The sequence below is a fragment of the Balaenoptera musculus genome, chromosome 14 (genome assembly GCF_009873245.2).
Source record: "Balaenoptera musculus isolate JJ_BM4_2016_0621 chromosome 14, mBalMus1.pri.v3, whole genome shotgun sequence".
Taxonomy (NCBI): domain Eukaryota; kingdom Metazoa; phylum Chordata; class Mammalia; order Artiodactyla; family Balaenopteridae; genus Balaenoptera; species Balaenoptera musculus.
This window is the reverse complement of record NC_045798.1, coordinates 36,152,717-36,174,017: the sequence shown is the minus strand read 5'-3', so window position 1 is coordinate 36,174,017 and position 21,301 is coordinate 36,152,717. Positions and strand designations below refer to the sequence as shown.

Sequence of the window (21,301 nt, the reverse complement as noted above, 5' to 3'; positions counted from 1 at the left end):
TTACTGAGCCTGCGCGTCTGGAGCCTGTGCTCCGCAACAAGAGAGGCCGCGATAGTGAGAGGCCCGCGCACCGCGATGAAGAGTGGCCCCCGCTTGACACAACTAGAGAAAGCCCTCGCACAGAAACGAAGACCCAACACAGCCATAAATAAATAAATAAATAAATTTAAAAAAAAAAAAAGAAAGAAATTGGATCCCTTTTCAGTATCATGCATAGAAATCAACTCCATATGAAATAAAGACAAATTTTTTTAATGGAAAAAATTTAAACTTGAAGAATAAAATTTGAGAAAACCTTGGTAGTAGAGGAATTCTTTTTTTTTTTTTCGTGTGGCATGCAGGATCTTAGTTCCCCAACCAGAAGGGATCAAACCCGTGCCCCCTGCAGTGAAAGTGCAGAGTCCTAACCACTGGACCGCCAGGGAATTCCCAGGAATTCTTAAAAACAGACAAATGATAATGGAAATGATTGATAAAGTTAATCACATTAAGATCAAGTACTACTGCTCATTGAAAGATCACAGAAAGAGTAAATACAAGCCACAAACTAGGGAAAGTTGTTAATAAGACATATAACCAACCGAAGTTTAGTAGCCATGATATATAAAGAACTCCTAGTAATCAATAGGAAAAAAATAAACCCATAGAAAAATAAGTACAGAGCATGAACAGGCATCTCACAGAAGAGGAAACACAATTAGGAAGTAAACATATGGAAGGATGCTCAATCACATTTATAAGGAGGGAACTGCGAATTACGACCACAATGAAATACTAATTTACATCCACCAGATTGACAAATTTTTTAAAGTAAAAAACACTCCTAAGTGTTGACAAGAAAATGGAGAAGCAGTAACTCTTCTATCCTACTGGGAAATAATTCGGCATTATTGGGTAAATTTGTAAATACACATACTCTATGACACTTGACATATATGCTGTGCAGTATATCCGTTGCATAAGAACATCAGAATACACACACAAATATTCATAGGAGCCTGATTTTAAAAAGGCCAAAACAAAAACAAAAACAAAATAAAAAAAAAAAAGAGGCAAAAACAAGCAAACAAGAAACCCAAATCCTGGAAATAATTAAAATGTCCATTGGTAGGAAAATGGAAAAATTGTGGTGTATTCATATCAAGAAATGCTATATAGCAGTAAAAAAAAGAATGAAACACAGCTACACGCATCAACATGACTGAATCTCACAAATACGTTGAGCAAAAAAAGAGTTGCAGAAGAATGTATAAATGTATATGCAATATTTTGATTTATAATATGGAATATATATTATTTAGTCTTTGTCCACTGTTCCTGGCACATAGTCCCCAAAACCCTGGAATTTCTTAAGTGTTAAGAATGATAACTGTGTTTTTTGTTATTTATAACAAGCCCCTTCCAACTACATCTGAGTTTATGTTAATGAGGGATACATCTGAGTTTATGTTAACGAGGGGATTTTTGGAAAGCCTCAAAGGATGGGGGCTCGTTGCCAAGGGAACCAACTGGGATTAGAAGGCTGGAACTTTCAGTCCTCCTCTGTACCTCCCAGGAGGGCAGAGGAGCTGGATGTTGAATCAGTCAGCAATGGCCAGAGATTTATTTAATCAATCTTGCCTACATAGTGAAGCCTCCAAAAAAACCCCAAAAGGCAGGATTTGGAGAGCTTCTGTGTTGATGAACACATAGAGGTTCTGGGAGAGTGGAAGCCCAAAGAGAGCAGGGAAGCTCCACAGCCATTCCCCATACCTTGCACGATGCATCTCTTCCATCTAACTCTTCCTGATTTGTACCTTTTCTAATAAACCTGTAAACTAGCAAGTAAATTGTGTTCCTGAGTTCTGCGAGCTTCTCTAAAGGATGAATTGAAACTGCAAAGAGGGTCATGGGACCCTCTGACTTATAGCTATTGGGTTAGAAGCACAGGTAACAACCTGGATTTGTGATTGGGCATCTGAAGCAGGGAAGGGGGCAGTCCTACAGGAACCCTTAACCTGTGGGATCTGACACTTTCTCTAGGTAGATAGTGTCAGAATTGAATTAAACTGTAGGATGCCCACCTGGTGTCACAGATTGTTTGATGTGTGGAAAACCTACACATCTGGGGTCAGAAGTGAGATAGTGTTGTGGTAGAATATTGAGAGCAGGGACTTCCCTGGAGGTCCAGTGGTTAAGGCTCTGTGCTTCCAATGCAGGAGGAGAGGGTTCACTCCCTGGTCAGGGAACTAAGATCCCACTTGTTGTGTGGCTCGGCCAAAAATAATAAATAAAATAAAATAGAAAAGAATATTGAGAGCAGAGGACACACACAGCAGGAGTATATTGTTTTTCTTTTATGGTATATAAATTCAAAAACATTTAAAAACCAAAGAATCTATTATAAACAGAAGGAAAAAAATACCTACACATTTCAGAATAGAGATTACCTCAGTAGTAGAGAGATGACATTTTGGGAGGGGTTCACTGGGGCCTTCAAAGTAGCAGGAATACTCTTTTTCTTAAATTGGGTGGTGGCTACACGTGTGTTTGTCTTTTAACAGACATCTAGATTATATATACTCTTTTATATATATGAAGTAAATATAAAAATGTAAAAACTTCCCTGGTGGCGCAGTGGTTAAGAATCTGCCTGCCAATGCAGGGGACACAGGTTCAATCCCTGGTCTGGGAAGATCCCACATGCCGCCAGATTGAACAAGAAAATGTAAAGTCCTTGTAGAAGTACTGGCTGTTGAAGAGCTCAGTAAGTGCTAAGTATTATTTTTTGTATATAAAGAAAAAATTCAACTGCATGGATTTTTGAAGGAAAAGTAATCAATGTTTTATAACCAAAAAGTGAAAACACAAACAGTTAATTTTTAAAATTTAAGATGTTTTATTCAAAGTTAGTTCCTTAGATGACATGGAAATTAAAGTTAATGCATCAGGAGAAAGTTGGTAAAGGCCTATATGGCTAGAGGTATATCTTGAGATATTAACATATTTTAACTTTTTTTTTTCTTCTTTGATTTTCCTTTAACCAACCACAACCGACTCCCTACATTAATTCAAGAAAATAGCAGGTTCTGTGCTTTCTTGCCCCAGGAGAACTTTGATACAGACTATTACTCTGGTAGCCCCCAAAGGACCAAAGTTCCCATATTCCAGCTTGTGCCATAGTCCCTCCCCTTCAATCCAGGATGGCCCTGTGACCTGCCTTAACCAACAGAGTATGGCAGAAGGAATGCTGTTCCAATTCAAGTCCTAAAATTTAAGGTCTACAAGCTTCCACTTTTGTTTGTGCTCTAGGGGAAGCCAGCCCCCACGTAAGAAGTCTGACTACCCCTCTGTGAGAATCCCAACCTAGCCATGAGGAGAGGCATGGGACAGAGGCAACAGCCCCAGCAGAGCTCCTGGCCAGCAACCAGCACCAAACTGCCAGCCCTGTGAGTAAGGCGTCTGAGAAGTGACTCCTCTAAAAACTGCCCAGGCTGATACCATGGGGACCAGGTTCCACCAAGCCCTGCCCAAATTGTGAGCAAATAAAGAGAATGACTGTTTTAAGCCACTGGGTTTTCAGGTAATTTGTTATACAGCAATGGATAACTGAAACAGGATGCAGAGTAGAAAAGATACTTTCCCCTGGGAATTTTTTTTTTTTCCTAAAAACTTAAATTCTTAGGAGAATGTAGAGGGTTTTGGAGAGGGGATAGAGAAAAGGACTTTGGAGATGAGAAAAGGACTTAGAGGCATTGATAAAATACCTTGAAGAATGATGAAGAGAGAAGAATTTTCTCCAGATTAAAAAAGATTCCTTTAGGCTGGTAAGAAGAGATGGTCCTCCCTACTCCCCTAAATACCTATACAGTACATTTAGGGAGTTAGGATCAAAAGAAGGCTTGCAAGTGATTCCCCCATCCCAAGTGGCACAAAAGCAACCGGAAGCCACCAGATCTAAAGAGGGTACATAGACAAGGGGAGCCTCTTCCGCCACCACCCAGAGCTTGGAACTTGTTAAAACTGGAAACAGGGACTTCCCTGTCAGTCTAGTGGTTAAGACTCTGCGCTTCCACTGCAGGGGCACGGGTTTGACCCCTGGTTGGGGAACTAAGATCCCACATGCCCTGTGGAGTGGCCAAACAAACAAACAAAAAAACTGGAAACAGAAGGAGCCCCTAAATGTTCTCTACCAGTCTGGTAGATTGGGGCTCAGAGTCATAAACTGTATTACAGAAAGTAAGTGTTTTAGCTTGCAAAGTCTGAACTCATGTCACTAAAATTGTCCTTACATTTTCAGAAAGAAATATACTTAAAAAATAAATTTGAGAAAATAGGAGTATTTAAAAACTCACTTTCCATGCCCTTTATTTTTATTTGGGGGGAATTTAGTCTCATCAGCAAATCTTAACAAGATTTCTTCCCCCCCCCCCCACTTTCTGCCAGCTATATCTGTAATTCTTTTTCAAACTGGTTTCATCACAGTACACATATAGCAATGCTATCCTCCAGATCAGCAGGGATTTCTGTAAGCTTCCCTCTGTTATGGGAGGGAACCACTCAGGGGCTTGATCATGTGACTAGTTTTGGCCAATGAGATCAGTAAACGTGATGCAAGTGGAACTTTGATAGGCACTTGCATATTGGAGCTTTTTCTATTGAAGTTCTGTGACAGCTAAGTAGGAAACCAAGCAATCCTATTAGAGATGCCTAATAGAGGAACATGAGCTTCACTTCTCAACAGCCTCAGCTAACTGCCAGCCATGTGAGTGAGACCATCACAGACCTTGCAGCCCCAGTCAAGCTGCCAGGTGACTGCTGCTTGTGATCTGAAGTGAGCACAGCAGAACTGCCCAAGTTCTTGCTCAGCCCAAGTTACAGAAACCTGAGCAAATAAATGGTTCCTATTTGAAGCTATTGTACTAAGTTTTTTTTTTTTATGTGAAACTATTTACTGACCACTGTCCACCAATATTTACAATATAATAAGCAATATACAGTTGGATAACATTCTGATTACTACAAAGTTAGTTTTTCCTGATTTCTGCTGAACCAGTAACACATATACTGAAAAGAACGAGCCTACATGTAAGGAATGATTGGGTAAAGAAAAAACATGCAGATGACTAGTTGAGATTGCAAAAGTTTGTCACTCATTTATGTTACTGGGTCCAACATCTCTAATCATCTGATTAGTTTCATGAGCAAACAGACAGTCCATGACTCATGATCTTTTAGTTAATGTAACATAAGGATTTCAAATTTTCATAAAGGAATGGTTCTCTAGAAGGAACTTTAAATGCCCATTAAAGCCTTGTTTGGCTAATTAAACACACCAGTTTTTGTTTGGTTTCCTAAGCAGTGGGGAGGTTGTTGGTAGTGATAAAATTTTTCCTTTCAGGGAGTTTTGCAAATAAACTGTTGCATTTATATGACTATAGCTATAGATAGGAATTCTGATAAGACTGCTTTAAATTGTCCAATTTAAATTGCTTACATTATATTTAAATTATCCAATTTAAATTGTTTATATTTAGATTGACCGACTAATTACAGAATCATCTATTTGACATTTTCTTTTTTTTTTTGGTTTCATCACCTTTGGTGGACCCTCATTTCAACCAACATATTCTTTTAGGAAAGGCTTGTTTCCTTTCCATAAGTACGCATTAATTTTTTTTTTCACACACACACACTGTATTTTATTTTTACAAGAGATAAATAAACTGACACCAAGCATTGTAAATGGATGACCACAACAAAAGCAACAATGATTGCAATTACCAAACACGAAACACACTCATACTATGTCATAATATTGACATTCAGTCCAGTAATCCTCCACTGCAACAGCTCCTTTACTTTGCAGTGAAAAGTGATTTGTATATTTTTTGCCTCTGAGTCCTTGTGGGATTTTTTTTTTTTTTTTAAACAAAAAGTCACAAAAATTATAATCATCCTCATCAGTTCACTCAGTCCCATGTAATTAATTTTTTAAATTTTGATCTTTTGTTAGCACTTTTATGAATTCATCAGTTTTCCATTGGAGTTCTGAAAATGCTTATTCATTCAGTTCAGCAGTATAGTCAGTTACCAGAAACCTGTACTTGTCAGAGTCTTTTCCATGAATTCCTTGAAGATGAAACCCTTTTATAGGAATATATTTGCAAAAGCATCAGAGTACACCCAGAACTGTCTGCAAATGACAAAAGACTTAAAACTGACCATGGTTAAAGATTTGATGAAAGTTCATAATAATGCAATTGACAAGGAAATTTAGTTATTTCTGAGATATACATTTTAAAGTAATAACTAGAATTATGACTTATAACATTATACCAGAACATATAAGATTTTTAGAAATTTCATGTAATGTCTGAAACATTTATATTAACATATTTCCATACAAATAACCCAAAGAAAGTTTAGTATTAGTTGTTTTTTTGTTTGTTTGTTTATATTGCAGGTTCTTATTAGTCATCAATTTTATACACATCAGTGTATACATGTCAATCCCAATCGCCCAATTCAGCACACCACCATCCCCACCCCACTGCGATTTTCCCCCCTTGGCGTCCATATGTTTGTTCTCTACATCTGTGTCTCAACTTCTGCCCTGCAAACCGGTTCATCTGTACCATTTTTCTAGGTTCCACACACATGCGTTAATATACAATATTTGTTTTTCTCTTTCTGACTTACTTCACTCTGTATGACAGTCTCTAGATCCATCCACGTCTCAACAAATGACTCAATTTCGTTCCTTTTTATGGCTGAGTAATATTCCATTGTATATATGCACCACATCTTCTTTATCCATTCATCTGTCAATGGGCATTTAGGTTGCTTCCATGACCTGGCTATTGTAAATAGTGCTGCAATGAACATTGGGGTGCATGTGTCTTTTTGAATTATGGTTTTCTCTGGGTATATGCCCAGTAGTGGGATTGCTGGATCATATGGTAGTTCTATTTTTAGTTTTTTAAGGAACTTCCATACTGTTCTCCATAGTGGCTGTATCAATTTACATTCCCACCAACAGCGCAAGAGGGTTTCCTTTTCTCCACACCTTCTCCAGCATTTGTTGTTTGTAGATTTTCTGATGATGCCCATTCTAACTGGTGTGAGGTGATACCTCATTGTAGTTTTGATTTGCATTTCTCTAATAATTAGTGATGTTGAGCAGCTTTTCATGTGCTTCTTGGCCATCTGTATGTCTTCTTTGGAGAAATGTCTATTTAGGTCTTCTGCCCATTTTTGGATTGGGTTGTTTGTTTCTTTAATATTGAGCTGCATGAGCTGTCTATATATTTTGGATATTAATCCTTTGTCTGTTGATTCGTTTGCAAATATTTTCTCCCATTCTGAGGGTTGTCTTTTCGTCTTGTTTATGGTTTCCTTTGCTGTGCAAAAGCTTTGAAGTTTCATTAGGTCCCATTTGTTTATTTTTGTTTTTATTTCCATTACTATAGGAGGTGGATCAAAAAAGATCTTGCTGTGATTTATGTCAAAGAGTGTTCTTCCTATGTTTTCCTCTAAGAGTTTTATAGTGTCCGATCTTACATTTAGGTCTTGAATCCATTTTGAGTTTATTTTTGTGTATGGTGTTAGGGACATCTATTTGATTTGAAAGGTTATGGCTTCAGGAAAATTTTCAGTTTAGCTTGAGGTGATCTATTTCCTAGGTTGCTCAGAATGATGGCATCCCAGAAACAACACGGACTTACTCATGGTTGTGAAAAAATGCCTTTTTTGTTTTGGTGAATGTAAAAAAAAAAACCCCAAAACCCAACAACAAGCATTTACGTATGTATTTACACATACAGACAAAAACAAATAAACCCAGCATGGTCCTTGGGCATTATAGGTTAAAAATAATAAATGTAAATTCTGACTGAGTAACGACTATGGAAATTTTTCTAACATTTTAGAAAAGCTGTTCTCTGATGCAGAGAAAATAATAAACCATGGTATCAAATGTTCTGTTCTGATAAATGAAGCAACTACAGAAAGTTTTATTTATTCAAAGTAACCAGTGCTTTTGATAGAAAAAAAATAAAAACAAGAACAACTCAACAATTCCCTTAATACTACTCAAAATGAACACATCAAACTTGATTTTCATTAGAATGTAGTTATTTTTCATACTAATAAGTCATAAACCAAGACCAGATTTTTGTATGTATGTAAACAATTATTGATCATCTTCTGGACGAGAATGCCAACTTTGTCTCCCTTTGTAAAAAGCAATTAAAATTTGACAACACTTCATGTTTGCCTCTTCTACAGCACCGAGTCTGCCTCATCTGCATCTTTCCGTTTCATGAGAAATATTAATTATCCACTGCTGTATGTAACACCAGTTATTTGCTCAGGATCAAGACCACTGGCAAAGCATCTTGGCAAAGCAGAATCTCTTTTCTTCTTTGATTTGCCGTCATCAGATTCACTGTCAGATAAAGATTTTACTTTTGTGCCATCTTTTTCTTTACCAGCTTTTTCAGAATTAAGAAATACTTTAACTTTGGATGATCTGAATTTTCTTCCAGTTTTCAAGTATTGTTAGCACCTGTCAATCTCTTCCACTGAAGGATATACACCACCTTCCCATTCATTACACATCAGTCCAATATTTCTTTCCATCACAAAACCTTCAGGCTCTACCTCTTTGACTCATTTTACTCTTTTCTATTCTGTTTCTTTCCCATTTTTTGCAACGCAGTTTTATTGGAGGAGTTTTTAAATTGTGGAGTTGAAGGGCTGTTATTCACTCTCTACCAGGAGGAGGGCCTTGAGGAGTTGTACAAGAGGCCACTAAGTTTGGGGGTATGAGATAACTGATACAGGGATTCTTAAATATTTATACTCTATACGATAAGATGGCTAATGAAAAGAAAAATTATTAGTCAATTAAAGAGAACTAATTGTGGCACTGGGTCATTTCAAACTCTTATTTATTTGTGATGAAAATTAAAGAACAAACACCGATAAGAAAAAACCAAGGACCTACCGTATAGCACGGAGAACTATATTCAATATCTTGAAATAACCTATAATGGAAAACAATGTGAAAAAGAATATATATATATATATCAATATGTATAACTGAATCACTTTGCTGTACACCTGAAACTAACACAACATTGTAAATCAACTATACTTTAATTAAAAAAAAACGAAAAACAAACATCATCTTTCGTTGCTGAAAAAGTTATCTGGGGAGTTTCTCTCTGAGAACAAAAGCTGACTGGCAAACGTTTCAGACTGCCAAACTGCCACAGAAGACAGTGATTCAGAGTTGACCTCTCAACAAGATACATATCTGTGTTTCCACCAATAGTTGCCTGTAATATTGTAGAACACTTCTCTGGCAGCATTTTGGATCTCTCCTCAGTGAGATTATCTTTAAATCTCTTCTAAAGACATACAAAGAGTTTCTGTTTGTACCCATGCATTTACATAATTTAGTATTATAGAGAAATGAGAAATTGTCCTGATGATGAACTTCTAGCTCTAGTCCCAATTTGATGAAATAGGCAATTCATTTCACTCATTAAGATACAAAAACCTTTTTTTTTTTTTGTCATTTAAATCAAACACCATTATATAATGGACTATAACAAAAAGTTCACTTGAATTTGAAAGGTAAAATGTGAGAGGTCAAAGAAATCCCACAGGAGTCGGGGTTACTTTGGTCTCAGCTTTCCCTCATATCTCCCTTCAGGAACATGAATGGCATTTGGCCACATCTGGCCTCTTCCCAGTTTTATCTTCCACCATCTAATGTTCCATTCTCCCCACTTCCAGCCCTTATTATTTATGCTCCTCCCAAACACATGCCTTCACACTTTTGTTCCAACTGTGTGTTCCACCTTTAATACCTTATATGTCTAGCCAAACACGCACACACACACACACACACACACACACCCTACGATTCTGGAGCATCTTTATTTGGACAAGCAAATCTAGGTTTCTAACATACACCAATGATTAGTCTACCCATGTAATTAACCATGAAGGTTTTGGCAAACCTAGTAAAACGGAAAATATACTTTATCACCCAAACTTTTGAAGAATCAAAAAAATCCCCCAGTCTTAGTGAATTTACGTGTCACTCTCAAGCACAAAATATTCACTAAATAATTTAAGACCTGGAGAGTAAATGACTAAACCTAGTTGTCTAACAATGACATTATTTGTTGTTGAGTTAGGGCACTACAGGCCAGGATATGATATTTAATGAAGCACAATAAAGGCTGTTACCGAAAGCGTAGTGCATGTTAAGCCCTTTGCGAACATCATTTAACTTATTCCTAACAACTCTGTGGCATAGGCGTGCTTGTGCACGATTCTCAGCCGCGTGTTGGCGGTGGTGGAGGGGAGGCGTGTGCATCACATGAAAAGCTGCTCAACATCACTAATTATTAGAGAAATGCAAATCAGAACTATAATGAGGTATCACCTCCCACTGGTCAGAATGGGCATCATCAGAAAATCTACAAACAACAAATGCTGGAGAGGGTGTGGAGAAAAGGGAACCCTCTTGCACTGTTGGTGGGAATGTAAATTGATACAGCCACTATGGAGAACAGTATGGAGGTTCCTTAAAAAACTAAAAATAGAACTACCATACACCCAGCAATCCCACTATTGGGCATACACCCGGAGAAAACCATCATTCAAAAAGAGACATGCACCCCAATGTTCATTGCAGCACTATTTACAATAACCAGGTCATGGAAGCAACCTAAGTGTACATCGAAAGATGAATGGATAAAGATGTGGCATATATATACAATGGAATATTACTCAGCCATAAAAAGGAACAAAATTGGGTCATTTGTAGAGACGTGGATAGACCTAGAGACTGTCATACAGAGTGAAGTAAGTCAAGACAAAAATATCGTATATTAACGCATATATGTGGAATCTAGAAAAATGGTACAGATGAGCCGGTTTGCAAGGCAGAAATAGAGACACAGATGTAGAGAACAAACATATGGACACCAAGGGGGGAAAGCGGCAGGGGGTGGGGGTGGTGGTGTGATGAATTGGGAGATTGGGATTGACATGTATACACTAATATGTATAAAATAGATTAATAGAACCTCCTGTATTAAAAAAAAAAAAAGCCCTTTGCGAACATTATTTAACTTATTCCTAACAACTCTGTGGCATAGGGGTGCTTGTGCACGATTCCCAGACGCGTGGTGGCGGCAGCGTTGGGTAGGCGTGTACACCGGGCAGATATGGTCGCCGGGACCCTTGGAGGCCGCGGTGACGTCACAGAACCTCGGTGGGGAGGTTCTCCGGCCCCGCTTTGTCTCGGAGGTCCACGCCGCGGCCCACACATAACCACTAGGAAATGGGACTGAAAAAGTGGCTCAGGGTCTCTCGGCGTCGTTTTTTTCCGCGTGGGGACCCACGTGCTCGTGGCGGGGGCAGGTCCACACCGCGAGGCCCGCGGGCCTGGCGCTTCCCACCGCCGCGTTCACGCGACCTGGTCCTGAGGTCGCAACCGTGGCCGCGGCGCCAGGAGCTCGAAGCCGGATAGGCTTGGTCGGGGTTATGGAGAGGCGGGAAGGTACCAGGACCCTCTGGGATGGGAGAAAACAGTCCCTCGGAAGACTCCCCCCGCCGCTCGCGGGATAGGCTCTCCCGCCTAGGATACCGGGTCGTTCCCTCAGAGCGCCACCGCCCGCTAGGGACCGCGCTTCCCTCCAACTTCGCTAGGGCGAAAGGGGCGGGCCCCGGTCAGCGGGCTCCGAAGCCCCACCCCGGCCCGCGCGGCCTGCCGGATTCGCCCCGCCTCCTGCGCGCCGCCGACGGCCCCTCTTCTTCCTGCGCCACAGCTACGGGCGGCGGGCCTGGTTGCGGGTAGCGCTGCGACGTCGCCTGGGCGACAGCGGGCGCGGGTCCCGGCTCTGCGAGGAGCGCGCCGCGCGCCCCCTCCTCTGCGGGAGCGGCGGGCCGCGGAAGTGACGTGGTGCACGGGTAGGAGCTCGTTCGAATCGGTTCCCGGGTGATCCTCGCGACTGCGGCTGGTCCGCCACCGCCGCCGTCGCCGAGGGAGGAGCTGAGTGCGCCGGGGTAGAGGCCTTGCGCCGCCCCGGGGGCTGGAGCTGAAGCCGCCGCGCGGAGCCCGTACCTCGGCCTTTAGCGCGACGGCCGCAGGAGTCGGCGTTGCTGTTTTCTCTCCTCTTCCCCAATATGGCAGCGGCGGGCGGCGGCGGGCCCTCGGTGGGGACCGGAGAGGGCGGCGGAGGCGACGGCTACAGGACGGTGTACTTGTTTGACCGGCGGGAGGAGGAGTCGGAGCTCGGGGACCGGGCGCTGCAGGTCACGGAGCGCTCGGACTTCGCGGCGTTCCGCGCCTCAGTGTGTCAGGTACGCTAAGGAGGGATGCGCGGGTAGAGTTGAGGTTGGGAGGGTGACGAGAAGCCCAAGTTGCTCACCGGGGGCAATAAACCTGTCACCCGGCCCCGGTCCTGCGGCCTTGGCTTCTCCCTCCCGGGTGCCCGCCATGCCCGAGGCGGGCGGGGAAGCCTGGGGCCGGTCCGGGCGCCGGCCTCGGAGTGCGGAGCCGGCGGGTCGGTGGGCCTCCCTCTGCCCCGGCCCTGTTTCGGGGGTCGCGCCGCCCAGGCTTTGGTACCGCGGGTTTCATGGGCCCGGGGCGACCTTAGCACTCTGAGGCCGTGCAGCTCTTCTTCCAGTCGGGAAAGCCACTTGTGTCTCTTTCGGGTGGAACTTTTGTTTTGTTTTTTGTTTTTGTTTTTTTTTTAAAGAAGAGAGCGGAGTTCTCCCTGATGGCTCTGTTAGGAGTGTTGTGATAGTTAGAAGTTGTGAAATTCCTGGAGTCAGTTTTCCTCAGGTTCGTTCAGTGATGCAGTAATTTCCCGGGTCGTTCTGTCAAGAAGGCTTGCAGGCCCGCCCTAGTGGGGTCCTTCCGTAGTGGAAACACTTGACCTAGAGAGCTTCGCAGGTGGAGCTGCCCTTCTGGTTTCCTGCACCCCCCAGCCCCCTGGGAGTTCCTGAACCACTCAAAGGGTGTCCAAGGGTATCTGCGGAACACCAAAGGACCTGTATACTCCCTGTACTAGTTTGCTTTAAAAGTTAATGACTATGTAGGCAAAGTCCTACTTTAAACTGGGAAGTCTTTTCTAGATCTGAGGTGTTGCTGGTGCTCGAGCTTCAAAGAAGGGGTATTGTCGTGAGCTGCATTAACCACTTGGGGCTCTTTTTAAGCGATAGAGAACACTTAGCTTCCAAGGAAAAAGGACTTGGTGTGAAGCACTGTTTTAACTTGAGCAGGCTGATGTTTTTAGTGCTGTTAACTCTGTATACTAGTTGCTGAAATAATTGAAATCAAGACTCAGGGGAAAAAACGACTTGAGAGGAAGGACTTTGATTTGTTCTGTATTCCCAGCGTCTGGAATTGTGCCTGGCACATAGTAAATGGCCAAATTAGAATGGAGACAAAATTTTATAAACTCAAAAGTTCATTCTGTGTATGGATATAGCAGATTCCCATGTCTTTGAAAAGTGAATGAATGAATGCTCTTTTTTTTTGATGAATGTTTTATATTCATCAGGGAAAGGAAACTCATGTTTATGATTTTTGTAGTTGATTATATAAAATATTTATATTGATTATATGTAAATGATTTAAAGTCATGACATATAAAAATGATTTTAAACTATCAGCACATTAAAGAAAATAAGGAACCAGAGGGAAAAAAGTAAACCCTTTTACTCACTGTGAAATTTGTAACCACTGTTAGCACTTGGAGTTATTTCTTTGTATCCTTACCCTCACCCCCCATTTTTAAATAACCGTAATACATGTCTATATTCCATTTTTTTCACTTAATATTGTCAGTATTTTTCTGTTTTAACGCAAGTCTTAATAAACGAAGTGGTCTGTTTTGTACCACTGTTTACATAACCAGATCTCTCTTTTTTGTTGACATTTACATTACTTTCAATTTTAAGCAATACCATGATAAACATGTTTGAATGCATGGTCTTTTTTTTGGGAGATTTATTTTATTTTTATTTTTTAGTTTAAACTTTTTTTTCCTCCTTTTTTTAAAACATTGAAGTATAGTTGATTTACAATGTCATGTTAGTTTCAGGTGTACAGCACAGTGATTAAGTTACATATATATATATATATTCTTTTTAAAATTCTTTCCCCTTATATGCATAGTCTTTTATGTCTTTATTTTTCTTTGGTTTAGAATCTTAGAAGTGAAATTCCTGGATCAAAGGTCAGGAATATTTTTAAAGCTCTTGATACGTATTTTTAAATTGTTTTTCAGAAAGGTTGTACTAATTTACCCTCCCTGTAGAAATAATTCTCCCATGTGAGAAGTGTCAGTAAGTCTGCTACATATATAGGGGAAGTGTATTAACCTCTTATTACGGAAGTGGAAACTCACTTTTGGAGATGGTGACTCACTTAAGTCAAACAGATAGTACAAAAATTAGAATTCAAACCCAGAAGTCAAGTTCTTTTTGTTATTCCACTCAGCCTCAAATGATGTTCTGTGTTATAGGGAACAGATATATTCATTCCATTCCTTCAATATTTTAACAAGGAAAATATTTTCTTTGACTGATTCTTTTCCTCTCCTTTCCACTTTTTCCTGCTGGAACAGAGAAGGTTAAATTTGATTAGAAGTGGGAGGGAAGAACTAGTAAAAAAAAGGAAGGCTAACTTTTTTTTTTTTTTGAGAGTTTAAAACATCATTAGATTATGCCACCTAATCCCATAACTTTGTCCCCATTACAGACATGAAGAACTGAAATAAGTTACTGAATGAAGTCTGAGTTTATACAGTTCATGAGCAATGAAACTGGGATTGGTATCTAGGTCTGTTTGATTCTGAAGCTTGTATTTTTTTAAAACAATCTCCACAATGTCCACACTACTTACTAAAGCCTTCATTTTCCTTTTTAGGGGAAGAGGCAGATAGTGCACTAAATTAAAGTTTTTCATTAAAACTGAAAACAAACTAATAAGTGTTTGTAGTGCTAGAAAGTATTATGGGTCCTAAACTGTTATTTGGGGAAAGCGCACTTTGTAGAAAAGAGGAGCAATCAAGAGGAAGGAAGAGGAAAAGGTGGATTTGGCAGAAGCCCTTACACCTGTGATAAGCAGTTATTGACTCACTTGAGCCCTTGTGACCTTGCAGAATCAAAGATTAGAAAATAACTTATTTGGCTAATTCTTAATATGCCCAAGCATTAAGTCCCATATGTGCAAACCATCCTCTCCACCCCTAATTTTGAGGAAATGCCTACTTCTTCTCTTGTGTGGTTCCACTATTCCTTGTCACCCTTCTATAGCACTTGTTATACCATCATACTTAAAAAATAGTCTCTGCTTCTTGAGGGTAGGAGCCTTACCTAATAGTTGGTTTATAGCTGTTTAGTTAAATGAATCAATCTGTTCCTTCAAAAAAAATTTGTACATAAGGTATATTATATTAAAAATTCCAAAAGATGAAAAGAAAAAAGGTAAAAGAAGGTAGATGTAGGAAAGAGTAGAATAGTAACCTGAGGAGAACTAATAAATGGAAGTTCATTTGATTAAAGCATATACCAGTGCTGAGGCATGAAATCAGCTTTGAGTTTCTTAAGGGTCAAAACAAAGAAGGAAAGGTAATTGATACAAAATCCACAATGTCTATAAAATAAAAACTTTCCAGCTGCTAACGATGCAAACCTTTGATTTGAGAAAAATTTCTCCCTAGATTCCTCACAAATCCTGATAAAATGGGCAACATTCTTAGAGATAGGAGAGGCTCTTTTTGTCTTGTCTTTTAATGCAAGGTACGCTATGTGTTGTTTAGGGTATTGCAGCCTGCTTTAAGCAGTTACCACCCAAATTTTTGTAGAGATTTCTCGCTCAAGTGCAATATGGGTGTTCCTGGTTTTGGTGTGGTTCAGGGACAGAACAATTGGATATAATACCAAAGCACATCATTAAAGACTAGTTTTTTGTTCAGAGAGATGCATTGAACTATATAACTTCTGAGTGACCTAATCCATTGATGAAGTTTAAAGTATTCAGGATTTTATGGACGACAAGTTAGTTAGCTCTTCATAAATATTTCTTAAAATTGGCTTTTGAGAGAAGTTGGGCAGCAGATAGTTTGAAGCTAACTTAAAGACATGTAGGGCTGGTACTTTGGAAGATCCATATGCTTTAACATTAACCCAGAAAAAGGTGTAATTGAAGTGCTCTTATAAAAATGAAAAAGCCCAGGGTTTCCCTGGTGGCGCAGTGGTTGAGAATCTGCCTGCTAATGCAGGGAACACGGGTTCGAGCCCTGGTCTGGGAAGATCCCACATGCCGCGGAGCAACTAGGCCCGTGAGCCACAATTACTGAGCCATGCGCGTCTGGAGTCTGTGCTCTGCAACAAGAGAGGCCGCGACAGGGAGAGGCCCGCGCACCGCGATGAAGAGTGGCCCCCGCTCGCCGCAACTAGAGAAAGCCCTCGCACAGAAACGAAGACCCAACACAGCCAAAAATAAATAAATAAATAACTAATTAATTAAAAAAAAAAAATGAAAAAGCCCAGTCACAACTCTTGCCCAAATAGAATGTCATCCTGCTTTCATATAGAGAAAGGCAGAGGAAATGTATCTGTATTCAAGGCCAGGTGAGTACAGATACACGAAAGACTTTAGTTTACGTCTGATAAGATAGATTTTTAGACCAAAAACATGGAGAGAGAAGAGTATGACATCTTGAATAAAAGCATAATGAATAATGTAAAAATATTTAACTTATGTTTGTCGAATACCAGAGCTATAAAATATTTAGAGAAGTTATGAATTTGAGAAATAATTTTTATAAAGGATTATAGATAAAGCAGAGAAAAAAGATAGCTTATGTATCTTAATTGAATAATAAAATTATGGAGAGATTGTGTGAAATATATATAAATACTTTTCACATGTACATAGATCTTAAAAATTCAATTTAATTATAAAAATATGTATTTTTTTCTACAGGATATGTAACCACATGATCTAACAGTTGGGACATTGTAGAAATAAAGTAGTAAAGAACTGAGAAATAAAGACTGTCTTGATTATACAAAAGCCTAAGATCTGTGAAGACAATTTTTATTTCTGTAAACAAATAGAATCTTTTCCCCATCAGTTTATGTCTATAGCTTCATTTCTCTTGGGTAGAATTGCATAGGATATGAGTATTTTTAATTTTACTAAAGTATACCAAATTGCTTTTCAGTATGGTTGTACTGACTTTCGGGCCTATCCGAAATGTGTAAGGTCCATCTTTCCTATATGGAAGCCTATACTTTATTTTTTTATCCTTCAAAATATGGCTGTCTTTTTAGTAGAACTTTTTAAAAAATTGAAGTATAGTTGATTTACAATGTTAGTTTCAGGTGTAGAGCAAACTGACTCAGATATATATATATACACACACACACACACACACACACACTTTTTTAGATTCTTTTCCGTTGTAGGTTATTACAAGATATTGAATATAGTTCCCTGTGCTATACAGTAGGTTCTTGTTGTTTTTCTATTTTATATACAGTAGTGTGTACCTGTATTTTTTTTTTTCTTTTTTTTGGGCTATGCGTCTTGCGGGTAGTTCCCTAACCAGGGATTGAACCTGGGCCACCACAGTGAAAGTGCCGAATCCTAACCACGGGACCACCAGGGAATTCCCTAGTAGTGTGTATCTGTTAATCCCAAACTCCTTATTTATCCCCCCTGCCCTGCTTTCCCCTTTGGTAACCCCAAGTTTGTTTCCTATGTTTGTGAGTCTGTTTCTGTTTTGTAAATAAGTTCATTTGTATCTTTTTTTTTAGATTCCACATGTAAGTGATATATGATATTTGTCTTTCTCTGTCTTACTTCACTTCGTATGATAATCTCTAGGTCCATCCATGTTGCTGCAAACAGCATTATTTCATTCTTTTTTATGTCTGAGTACTATTCCATTTTGTGTGTGTGTGTGTGTACGTGTGTGTACACACACACACACACACACACGCACACACACCACATCTTCTTTATCCATTCATCTGTTGATGGAAATTTAGGTTGCTTCCATGTCTTGGCTATGGTAAATAGTGCTGGAATGAACATTGGGGTGTGTGTATCTTTTCGAATTAGAGAGTTTGTCTTTTCCAGGTATATTCCCAGGAGTGGGATTGGGATTGCTGGATCTTATGGTAACTCTTTAATTTTTAAAGGAACCTCCATACTCTTCTCCATAGGGGCTGTACCAGTTTACATTCCCACCAACAGTGTAGGAGGGTTCCCTTCTCTTCACACCCTCTCCAGCGTCAATATTTGTAGACTTTTTGATGATGGCCATTCTGACCAGTGTGAGAGGATACCTCATTCTAGTTTTGTTTTGTTTTTTTAAAATTTGTTTATTATTATTATTATTTTTTGGGCTGCATTGGGTCTTCGTTGTTGCATGCGGGCTTTCTCTAGTTGTGGCGAGCAGGGGCTACTCTTCATTGCAGTGCGTGGGCTTCTCATTGCAGTGGCTTCTCTTGTTGTGGAGCACGGGCTCTAGGCGCATGGGCTTCAGTAGTTGTGGCACGCAGGCTCAGTAGTTGTGGCTCGTGGGCTCTAGAGCGCAGGCTCAGTAGTTGTGGTGCACGGGCTTAGTTGCTCCGCGGCATGTGGGGTCTTCCCAGACCAGGGCTCGAACCCGTGTCCCCTGCATTGGCAGGTGGATTCTTAACCACTGCACCACCAGGGAAGTCCCTCATTCTAGTTTTGATTTGCATTTCTCTGGTGATTAGTGCCATTGAGCATCTTTTCAGGTGCCTGTTGACTGTCTGTCTATCTGTCTTTGGAGAAATGTCTATTTAGGTCTTCTGTCCATTTTTAAATTTTTTTTTTTTTTATATTGAGCTGTATGAGCTATTTGTGTATTTTAGAAATTAAGCCCTTGTTGGTTGCTTCATTTGCAAATGTTTTCTCCCATTCCGTAGGTTGTCTTTTTGGTTTGTTTATGGTTTCCTTTGCAGTGCAAAGGCTTTTAAGTTTAATTAGGCCCCATTTGTTTATTTTTGCTTTTGTTTCCATTACTTTAGGAGACAGAGCCAAAAAAAGTATTGCTGTGATTTATGTCAGAGTGTTCTGCATATGTTTTCCTCTAGGAGTTTTATAGTATCCGGTCTTACATTTAGGTCTTTAAACCATTTTGAGTTTATTTTTGTATATGGTGTTAGAGAATCTTCTAATTTCATTCTTTTACATGTAGCTGTCCAGTTTTCCTATCACCACTTATTGAGGAGACTGTCTTTTGTCCACTGTATATTCTTGCCTCCTTTGTCTCAGGTTAATTGACCATAAGTGTGTGGATTTATTTCTGGGCTTTCATCCTGTTCCATTGAGCTATGTGTCTGTTTTTGTGCCAGTACCATACTGTTTTGATTACTGTAGCTTTGTAGTATAGTCTGAAGTCAGGAAGTGTGAATCTTCCACTCTGTTCTTCTTTCTCAAGATTGTTTTGGCTATTTAGGATCTTTTGTGTTTGCATACAGTTTTTAAAATTATTTGTTCTAGTACTGTGAAGAATCCCATTGGTAATTTGATAGCGATTTCACTGAGCCTGTAGATTGCTTTGGGTAGTATGGTCATTTTAATGAAATTGATTCTTCCAATCCAAGAACAAGGTATACCTTTCCATCTGTTTGTTCATCTTCAGTTTCTTTCATCAGTGTCTTATAGTTTTCAGAGTACAGGTGTTTTGCCTCCTTAGGTAGGTTTATTCCTAGGTTGTTTTGTTTTGTTTTGTTTTGTTGATGCGATGGTAAATGGGATTGTCTCCTTGTCTTTCTGATAGTTTGTTGTTAGTGTATAGAAATGCAACAGAGTCCTGTATATTAATTTTGTATCCTGCAACTTTACTGAATTAATTGATGAGCTCTAGTAGTTTTCTGGTGGCATCTTTAGTATTTTCTATGTATAGTATCATGTTATCTGCAAACAGTGACAATTTTACTTGTTCTTTTCCAATTTGGATTCCTTTCATTTCTTTTTCTTCACTGATTGCTGTGGCTAGGACTTTCAAAACTATGTTGAATAAAAGTGGTGTGAGTGGGCATCCTTGTCTTGTTCCTGATCTGAGAGGAAATGGTTTCAGCTCTTCGCCGTTGAGTATGATGTTAGCTGTGAGTTTGTCATATACGGATTTTATTGTGTTGAGGTATGTTCCCTCTGTGCCCACTTTCTGGAGAGTTTTTATCATAAATGGATTTTGAATTTTATCAAAAGCTTTTTCTGCATCTATTGAGATGACCATATGGTTTTTATTCTTCAGTTTGTTGATGTGGTGTATCACATTGATTTGTCGATACTGAAAACTTCTTTCATCCCTGGGTTAAATTCCACTTCATCAAGTGTGATTCTTTTAATGGAGGCCTATACTTTATATTATCAGGACTTAAATTTTTTGCCAGCCTTGTGGGAATGATAATCAAAGTTTTAATTTTCTCTGATAACTAGGATGAGCATCTTTTCATGTTTTCCAGTTTTTTTCTTTATGGCTTGCACTTCTTGTGTATTTTCAGAAATCCTTTCTTTCGCCTCTCAGAATGATTTCCCTATTTTTCCTCTACAATTTTGGATTAAAATGTAGCTGCTTTAGTTCTCTTGGAACTTATTTTTGTGTATGTTGAGATGGGGATTTTTAAAATCTATTTCTGTACAATTAAGTAGTTGTCTCAGTAATATTCATTGAATAGTTTATTCTTTTCTCATCAATCTGTAATGTCATTCCCCTATTTGCCAAGCTCCCTGTGTATGTATGTGTGGGTCTGTTTCAGGGTTCTCTATTCTCTTCCACTGGTCTATAATAGTATATTTTAAGTTAGAAATTCTTCTCATTAAAAGCTTCAAACATACACAAAGAGATAGTAGTATAATGATCCCACGTATAATCATCATCCACATTCAACAGTTTCCAAGTATTTACCATGCTAGCTTCATTTTTGCCTTTTGAAGCATATTCCAGGCCTTAGTTTACTTCACTCCTGTATACTCAACATGCACTTCTATTATCACACCATCAAAATTAACATTTTTAATAGTATTGTTCAGTCCATATTCAGATTTGTTTATCTCAGAAATGTTTTTTTATAGTTGGTTTGTTTAAATCAGGGTCCTTATATTGAACTTGGTTTTTTATGTTTCTTAATTCTTCTAAAATTTAGAGCATTTGAGCAAAGTACCTTCCCCCAGTCTTTTTTGTTTTTCCTGACATTGACTTGTTGAAGAAATCAGGTTGGTTTGTCTCTCGTA

The 21,301-nt window shown here is 39.4% G+C and overlaps 1 protein-coding gene and 1 pseudogene across 1 annotated transcript in view; one reads left to right on the top strand and one right to left on the bottom strand.

The window, feature by feature from the left end:
• Positions 1 to 8,173: 8,173 nt before the first annotated feature.
• On the bottom strand, positions 8,174 to 9,356 carry LOC118906711 (annotated as a pseudogene).
• A 2,470-nt stretch (positions 9,357 to 11,826) lies between these two features.
• The window catches only part of SMCHD1 (structural maintenance of chromosomes flexible hinge domain containing 1), a 134,657-nt gene continuing 125,182 nt past the window's right edge, over positions 11,827 to 21,301 (top strand). The window contains exon 1 of the mRNA XM_036874911.1: positions 11,827 to 12,369. Coding sequence (XP_036730806.1) covers positions 12,193 to 12,369 — 177 coding nt within the window. The 5' untranslated portion in view covers positions 11,827 to 12,192. The remainder of the gene's footprint in view (positions 12,370 to 21,301) is intronic.